The sequence below is a fragment of the Dinoponera quadriceps genome, unplaced genomic scaffold (assembly GCF_001313825.1).
Source record: "Dinoponera quadriceps isolate SergipeBrazil2010 unplaced genomic scaffold, ASM131382v1 scaffold113, whole genome shotgun sequence".
NCBI classification, from domain to species: domain Eukaryota; kingdom Metazoa; phylum Arthropoda; class Insecta; order Hymenoptera; family Formicidae; genus Dinoponera; species Dinoponera quadriceps.
This window is the reverse complement of record NW_014554899.1, coordinates 1,318,822-1,328,260: the sequence shown is the minus strand read 5'-3', so window position 1 is coordinate 1,328,260 and position 9,439 is coordinate 1,318,822. Positions and strand designations below refer to the sequence as shown.

Below are 9,439 nucleotides of genomic sequence, written 5' to 3'. Positions count from 1 at the left end.
TTAATTTAACAAAAGTTTTCCTCTCAGACCGAGTGGCGAACTTATCGAGCCGAGGGTTACAACTCGAGCTACGTTTGCAGTTCCTTCGCGGCTCCATCGACCTCGTCGACGTCTTCATTGACCGCTCTTGCCTCGCAACTCGTCGCGATCTCGTTTCCGCCCGGACGGAAATGCATGTACCGTCGTAAGATTTATCCGCGGCCCTAGTCTCTTCTCTCTCGGCCGCGCACGAAGCAGAAGAAGCAGAAGAAGAAGAAGAGGAAGCGGAGGAGCGAGACGGCGAAGGTATAAAGCTATTCTTAAAATAGGGCTCGAGTGAGCGGCCGCGAGACAGAGAGAAAGAGCGACGAGGAGCAGTTGATCCCGTAGCTCCACGAGGCGAGCAGAAGGGAGGAAGCCGAGGAAAGAGAAGAAGGAAGAAGAGGAGGAGGCGCGGAGATCGCGAGCGAGGAGAGAAAGAGCAGCAGGGCGACGGAGAGGAAGAGAGACAGCGAGCGAGCGAGGGACCCGCGGCGTGCCTCGCGGGTCGCCGGTTCTTCAGGGTCCGAGCTTCGTCCGAAACGAAGCGCCTTCACAGCGCTCGCCACCTTCCTCCCGCAGAGAAGGCCGCTCGAGGAAGCCTACCTCGAAGCGATCGGCTCTCCGCACGCGACCTTGATACCGCGACCTGCCCTCTCCTCAGCGTTGCGGGCCTCTTCTTCGGGCCGCGCCGGTGAATCGTGTGACGGTGGTGTGGGTGCTCGTGTGCTCGGTGGTTGGTGAACCTGGCTGCAGGAAGCGTCTCGAGGAGGACCCGTCCCCTCCTCGCCGCCTCGAAGTGGAGCGCGGGATCATGGCATCGTATAGAAGCTACGTAAGTTCGCAAGTACTCGTTCCCCCGTTGTCGCGCGGCCGGATCGATTTAGCGTCTCGCAACCTCTTCGACGCGTCGGTCCGTCGACGAGCATGGGGGGAAAAGGAGGAGCTGGAAGACGCGGAGGACGACGAGGAATAAATAAACGGAGGATAAATCATTCAGATAACGCGATTTTTCTCCCGCTTTTCCACTTTCCCGGTGATGTTCTCTCTCTCTCTCTCTCTCTCTGTGGACGCGGGCTGAAAGATTCCCCGCGGATATCTGCAGCGAAAAAATACCGGCGAGCTCTTCGGTGTTTGCGCGATGACGCGGCCGTGTCCAGATAAACGTAATTTCCGTCTGATCGATGAGATCGGTATCTGCGGCGCGATCGCGCGCACGCCCGCGCGATTCGCGCCGATACTCTCGGCCACGTGCCCGGATTCCAGCCGGCGCGCGTTGCGCGCCGGGTTATCGGCTGAAATGGATAGCCGCGATTTGCATTCGCATTCGCGAGGCGGAACGCGACACACTTGCCATTCGCGTTATCGCCGAGGATCTGGGATACGGCGTCACCATCACTCATGCGCGCCGTCGCGCGAAAAGTGCCCGGCCAATTATCGATGGCGCTTTTTCTCCTCATTTCCACTCTGAAATAAGTCTCCTGGCGCCGGTCTAACGTAATCCACAGTCGCGTTATAAGCCCACGCTTCCGCATGCGTGTCCGTGTGCGTCAGGTAGGATCGAGCGAACGTTACGTCGCGTCTCGATATCTTTATCGGACGCTTGTGCACCGTCGGTTTAAGGTAATAACTCATGATTACGGAAATGGACGGATTCAATAGCTGTTCCAAGTAAAATGGTATTTTTTCGCGTAGCCCACGGCAAGTCTCGTAAGAGAGTCGGTAACAAATTATCGAGGTTGCGGGAGAAAGATCCGAAAGAATGTCCGATTCGAAGTTTTAAATTCTAAAGTGGCAAAGTGGATTAAACGTTCAAGCGGAAAAGACGGAAATAAGTTCGCAGTTGTAATATCAAAAGAGTAAAACAAGTGCTCTTTTAATTTTAGTTCTACATTAAGTCTTCAAGTGGAGGGAACTGCAATAACTTCTCCATTTTTAGCACCGGGGGAGCACAATATAAGAGCTTGGAACACTTGACGTAGAACTAAGTTAGGTTTAAAGTAAGACTAAAACTTCGACTCGGGTGTATCCAGTAGGTAAAATGTTAGCATATGTCGGCAGATTGACAGCAGATTCGACTAGAATACCTTGGCAGATCTTTAGCTATCTGTGTTCAATAAGCTCGTGTTCTGTCGACAGAATCCGTTGACATGTCTTGACGGCAGACTGGCGACAGAAACCGAGGGCAGGTTCCGCAATATTCCATTTACATACATTTAAGTGCCGACAGAAGGACAGATCCCGCTCGGTTTTTGTCGCCAATCCATCATCATAATCTGTTAGCAGATCACGTTGTATTTCTGCCAACAAAATTTGCAGCGGGCACTGCGCAAAATCTACCTCTGCAGGTTGGACTGCAGGATATTATCCGGATATCCGGGTATCCTGTCGCGTCTCGATTGACGACGACCGGATTAATCCGACGACAATTTCGCAAACCGCATTACCGTCATCCACCATCTCCGTACTCGCGTTTATGTAGGTCTCTCGCGCGTTTACGTCGTCCAGCAAGCCGATTAATTCTCACAATCCCGCGGAGAGCCGCGCGCAGCGCGTACTTAACGAACGTGTGCAGTGTAAATGAGTGTTTTAAGCATACCGAATATTCAAAGGGCACCTTTGCTCTCGGTTCTGGTCGTTGGTCCTCGCGTATAATTTGAGTGCTGGCTCCGCTTTCGTCGTAATTATGCAATGTAAATGAAGTCCATTAACTTTATCGTCCGAAGGTCCAGGTCGCGGCGACCGCCGCCACCGCCGCTTATGCCTTCCGTGAACGAAACCGGGTGTTTGGGAAGTACCGCTAACTCGCGAAAAATTCTCTCGATAGCGTCTATTCGGCGCTCCTCGTCGTTGTCATCGTCGTCGTCCATTGTCGTCTACGTCATCATTGTCACGCAGCCGGCGACGCATAATTTTCCGCGGTACGTTCGCGCGTGTTTCGCGTGTTCACGCCTGACGGATTATCGTAAGGAGGGGGGAGAGGGGTAATATCCTTTTATTCGTGCCGGCGGTTTGCACTTCCGTGCCTTGAGTTTTTCACTTTTAGTTCGGAACTGCGGCAACGGAGCAACTGCGCGATGCCGCGTAATGTTTCCACACGAGCATTGTAGATCTCGCGCGGGCTCGTAATTAAATTCGCCCCTTTATCACGAATGTTTCGTTAGAACAGCGCCCGGCATGACTTTGCCGCCGCGGAGTCGCAGCCGGCGGAGAATTCAGCACGCAGGAAATGAAATTCTGCAAAACAGCGGTCACATTTAGAAATACGGCGATGCCGGGGAGTTTGCGGGTGTATTTAATTATTTCGGCCGGCTTGTGTGCCGGAATTTTACGCGGGAACACGGTTTCTTCGGAAAACTCGCATAATCAAATATCGCGCGTGAAAAGAAGCGGCGCGTCTCGGCGCTTGTAATTAGCTTGATGCAGCTAATAACGCGCGAACTAATTACATTAATATGCAAGATTATTCCGGGAATTAAACTAAACTACACGGCTCTTTCCGTTAAGCGAAGCCACAAATATAAACATAGAGGGCAAAGTTGAATGAACACAAGGCATGATGAACCGCGATTCACCATGACGATACTATCTTCGCAGGTGCAACGACGCACCTGAAGAAATTATTATCGCAAGTGCAGTTAAAGTCCGTTCGATCGAGCTGAAAATGTACCGTAGATATTTCTAGGAAACGAAAGATCCATATTCTATCCTAACTAGCGATGTTGTGACATCATGAAAGTATCGATAGTATAATATTAAAATAGGTATCGAATCAAGAATACCGATATCATTAATGATATTAATATCAGAGCAAAAGTATGGATAATAAAGTAAATAAGTAAATAAAATATAGATGAGTATGGATCAATATCAGAACAAAAGTTACGTCTGCTTTGAAACTTTGAAAAACTTAAAATTAGAGGAAATATAGAAATCAATGAAGTGTTTATCTTACGAACTACTTTTAAAGATTTCGTACATCCATACGTGATATAATCTTACTATGATATATGTAAAGATACATCTACCTTTTGCACTAGACTTTCTATGGTTTGCCATCTGAAATAGGATGTGCTAAAAGCTTTGTTTTCGTAATAACTATTCTTGTTTGATGTTCTCAGAAACGAGAAATTGCATGCCAGACATTATTGTGATATACATGGAAATAAAGCAATATACGCGCAAAATGACACTCGTGATCGACTCTGCACACTAGTAAAAATGTCCGGAATCTTCCCTTTTACTTCAGCAGTCAATAAATAACCGTAAAATTAACCGTAACAGAAATCATGAAAAAAGATAGATTAAAAATATAACTTGCATGTTACACAAATTTTCATAAAACAAATATACATGATATTTCGAAAATCGACTAAATAAACAATAATAAGAAAAAGGACATCGAAAAGATATCGAAACAAAGTAATACTGGTATGGGGACGAGTATCGAAAGAAAATATCGATACAAAAATACCCGATATTGAAAGGAAAATGTCAATACCAGTATTATATCAGTAGTATCACACATCCCTAATCCTAACACAACATGAAGCACATCATGCGACCCGAAATCTCGCGCTGTCAGTAGATATAGACGCGTTCACGTCAGACCGGTCGGGCGCGACTCGCCGGAAAATCTCGGGTACATGGCTGGGCGGTTTCCTTATCATTCGTCGGAGGATCACGCGACGAGTGACTTCCAAGCGCGAATTCCCGGCTGCGTGAAGACCCAGAAACGTATTCGTTCGCACCGGGTCGCCGGCGCGTTCCGGCGCGCGGCGCGGCCAGCAAAATTAGCTGGGTCTTTCCCGGACGACGTCTGCCCGCGCCCTCGCGCGTGTATATATTCGTGCGTAAAAGCTTTCTTCTGCCTCGAATACATACAAGCACACACCGCGATCGACGTCGGAGGCGGCCTACCGGGTGTCGGATTTCGAAACACGAACGCCGCGATGCGACGACGCGATCCTGAGGTCGCGCGAGGGAGACACGAAGAGCTCCCTTGGATCTCCCTCTCTCTCTCTCTCTCGAAAGCTCCCGAGAGACAAGAGCTTCCGGCGCCTTCGTGAGGTTTGCCGTCGTCTACCAATAAGGATCTTTGTACGCGACCTGGATGCAAGAGCATACCCTTGGGCCGGACGGCCTCCTCGTCTACCTCTCTCGAGTTCGGAGCGCGCCGCGAACTATACGTCGATATATCACGCGAGACGCATGTCGTCACGTGATATTTGTCGCAGACAATTCCCGCGTCTCTCACGAACTCGAATTACCGTCGCGCTCTCGACGAAGAACGAATTCGCATTTGCTCGATGCGTCTTTCGTTTCGCGAGGTGCGACGTTGCTCGATCGCGGGTAGCGTGCGAACGGAGACGCTCCCCACTGTGCGTCGACGTCGGTGATTATTTTAGACGGTTATTAAGCTCGGCGTAAACGAGGCGAGAAAGAATTCTGAAGAGACGCAAGACTGTCGGAGCACAATATGACTCGTTAATAATTCTCTCCCCCCCTCCCCTCCCCCCTCTTGGATACGCGGCACGCTTTCAAAGATTAGAACGGTGCGGAGGTGTTCGTTGCAAGCGCAAGGCAGCGAGGTTGCCTCGTGGAAGCCGTAAACGGAGAAAAGGATTTAACGGTTTCTTTTGAATATTTCAGAGGGAGCAATCGTGGGCTGCAAACGATGGCGCGAATGCTTTTAATCGAGCGTACCTCGTTCCTCTTTCTTTTATATCCGCCCGATGCTCTTTTCCTCTTCTTTTTGCATCGCAATAGAGCCCGATATTTATTGCTACGCAACTGTAAGCCCCTCGAAAAAAAAAAAAACAGAGACTGGCTCTCGCTATGCGCCGGATTTAGCTTTCATTGCAGGACGCTTCGTTGAGAGACTTTCGAGCGTGTTGTAAGCTAGCGTAATGGCATATTAAAAGGTTACTTTTTCCTGCTTCTTGTATATGTAATTATAAGCAGAATTATGTTTGAGAACTCTCCGACACTGCTCGCACAGCTCTCCTTTTAAGGACAAATTATTTTATATAATGATATAAGTGATTATATAGATAATTATTTATATAGAGGAGAAGATGATATCACGACCATCCTTAGTATATTTGCTATTAGATAACGAATTCTAGCAACTGCTTACAGGACCATTTTTCAATAGTCCGCCGTTACGCAGTGGCGCTAATGTACTAATGTATAATAGCTGGCATTTGTTATAACGCATTTTCACTTTCAAGCATTTCGAAACGTTCACAAGCTATTTTTAGCATTTAATTATACATACTTTTCATTCTCCTTAAACTTAGTCATATTATCATACGAATATATGTATACTGGAGTATTTTGTTCGTTATTTTAATTTTATCCCGCTGTATACATTCCGAGTTATGCGAAATTAAACAACAGCAACTAACTAGAATCGATTGAATAACATTGACGAATGTAATCATTAAATTTTCAACTTAAAATACTGTTTATTAACAAAGTTACAAAATGTAAATGGGAGGCCATAACACCATCTTCTCTTTTAATAATTATATAATTATATAAATTATTCATATAATCTCATTCGTATAATTATTTTATATATTATTTTACATATCGGTATCTTTTTCTCCACGAGACAACAGCGCAAAAATATATTTCCGCGAGCACTTTGTAAATCGTTAAAAACAACATTTTTAATGGCAGAAATAATAAATATATCCGCAGACGGTATATTATATACGTGTATCAGCCGGTCAATTTGTACGATACTAAAATGTTAGTATCGGGTTCTCGAAATAACCCGTGGTTGTGACGTCCGGTTCGAGAACAAATTGAAAAAGTCCGAAGCGCGAATTTTATAAACAGCCCTGACACATCTCCGCTATCCTACTCGGGAAGAAAATACAAATGCGAAAGACGCTGTATACAACAGCTTTTGTAGAACTTCTTGCTTGTCATTGATAGAACTCGGTGCAAAAATGAATATGCATGCGGATGCTGCAAAGTAAGGGAACACGAATGGCTATAAGCGAGCAGCCGGCGCTATATTTAAACGCAGTCGTAGACACGGCTTTGCTCTCGTTTTTGCCCTTCTTTCTTCTTTCTCTTTACTTTTTTCGCGTTTCTTTTTCTTTTTCTGCAAGAGCGACGACGGAAGTAGATGGACTTCGGCTTCTGAGTTTTCGAAAGAGTGCGGAACTGTCGGACGCCGCGCGCGATGGAAGGAACAGGCGTGTCACGGGAGAAACTGGTTGAAGCATGCCATTGAATTAATCATAAGCTCCGGTGAATGTCGGTGCCAAAACCACCACGTGTTTACTCCGTTACCGACTACGCTCGATGCCGCGGCTGCGGTAAGAAAACTGACGATTTTCCGCGTTGTATTCATGCATCTCGTATAAATAGATGCGCCGATTCACACGCGCACCGCACGATTACGTCGTTAAACTGGAAGAAGAATGCTCGAAGCGGCTCGACGAGTAACGGGTGCTCGTGTTATCTAACGTCTATTTTCGTGGTGGGTGGAAAAGTGACATTTAGGCGTCGCGGGCGAAATTTCTCATCGCGTGAATGAAATTGAATCGAGACGTGAGAGGCGATTAAAAAATTCGCCACGCCGAGACTTCCGTGTACCGAAACGTAGCGAATTACTTCCAGCGAAGGAAAGCTATAAATAAGCTATGAGCTTTCAAGCTGAAACTACGAGCGAACTCATAATCGCCGGTGTTACTTTTTTCCGCCACGACCGTGCCTTAAATTATGGTGGAAGTTTGCTATTCCACTAAGACGACCTAGACCGCATCTCGCGGAGAATTATGATTCCCGACGCTTAAATAAGAATACGCGTAGAACCAGTTAATTCCACTCGCTCTTAATTTAGTGAAAAAAGAAAGAGGAAGGGGAGGGGGGAGGGGCGTGAGAAAGAAATTTCAAAGTGACGTGTGAAAATGTTAAGTAAGAATCCTCGGACGGCGTGATATAAACGACGATTATATTTCCGTGCTTCTCGGCGATCGCCGCGCGTTGTACGTTATTCCATTTCCGCGTGTTGCAAGTATCGCAGCCGTTTTATCAAACAGCCAACAGCGAGGCGAAGCTGCCGAAATATTTGCCCGCGTCATTGAACTCACCCCCGCAAAAATGGGCATTTCGGAATCGCGCCGGGACCGACGTAGCGTCGATGCATACGCGCCGTTTTGACGTCGTCGGCTTGTTAGCGACGCGCCGGGCAACATGGTTGTTGGCAAACACAGCTGATCTCGCGGATCAATTGCCGGAATTGAACTCAATTTCGCCCCGCGCAGGTTGACCCGGTGCACGATGTCGGCGAACCGAATCGATAAGCGCGCGTCTGCAAATATCCGGTGGCCCATTACGCGAGAAATCGTTCCCGCCCGAAATAAAAGCCGCTATTTTTTGCGACAGCCCCCGGCGCACCGCGGTGATCAACGCGCGCGTGATCATTCTCAAATTAACATTCGTTACACTTGTACAAGGTTTTCTACGCAATTCTAATTAATGAATCTTTCTTTATTAATACAGAGAATCTCGGCACAGAAGTTACATTTGGATTTGAAAGATTCGAAATATAAAAATGATGATAATTGGAATACAAATTTAACCGTAAATTGAAAGCGTTTCGAAAGAGAGAAAAAATAGAATGGAGAGTAAAGTTTATTAACATATTATAAAGAATTAATATATTATATATTATAATGTATATTATAATATACAATATGTCAATATAATATTAATATATTACAGAATATTAATGTATTAATATTTAGAGAGAGAAAGAGATCGAGAGAGAGAGAAGGATACAACAGAAGGTGACTCAACCCTAGAGTGACGCCCTTTAAAATGCAGTATATAATGAGCTTACAGACAATATATGTACATGTAAGTATATATATAAGTAATATAGTGGTAAAATTTAAAAGGAAAATAAATTTGAGAATAAATAATTTACAAAATTATCAACGAGAGAATGAGATATAATAAATAATTGGTGAAATATATATTTACGAAGCTTCGCGAGTATAGATAATAATAGGAAAATAGAAAAAATAATTACAGAAAATAAGTATAAGAAAATTATAAGTAACGATTCGTAGTGTGAGTAATCGAGGCAATTGCTGGGTGATAGAAAATAAATATGCTATAAGAATGATTGAAAATGAATGTGAATAACAAATAAATATGAATAATGTTACGATAGGGTGTGCACCAACGTAAGCCGCAGAAAACAATAATCTAACGATCAAATCAGCGGGAGAGAGAAAGAGAAAGAGAGAGAAGACTGCAACGTTAACGAACGACGGTGTACGTCCTTGTACGTTCGTGACGTTTTCCTCTGTCACTTCAGCGTCGATAAGATATTGTTTTACGGAAGCGAGATTCGCCTTAGCTACATGTGCCTGCACATCGGGTGGGGGGG

General features: G+C 45.7%; 1 protein-coding gene across 1 annotated transcript in view; it reads left to right on the top strand.

Moving 5' to 3' along the window:
* The first annotated feature begins 817 nt into the window (after window positions 1-817).
* The window catches only part of LOC106742455 (dentin sialophosphoprotein-like), a 25,090-nt gene continuing 16,468 nt past the window's right edge, over window positions 818-9,439 (top strand). Inside the window, exon 1 of the mRNA XM_014615387.1 lies at window positions 818-853. Coding sequence (XP_014470873.1) covers window positions 833-853 — 21 coding nt within the window. The 5' untranslated portion in view covers window positions 818-832. The remainder of the gene's footprint in view (window positions 854-9,439) is intronic.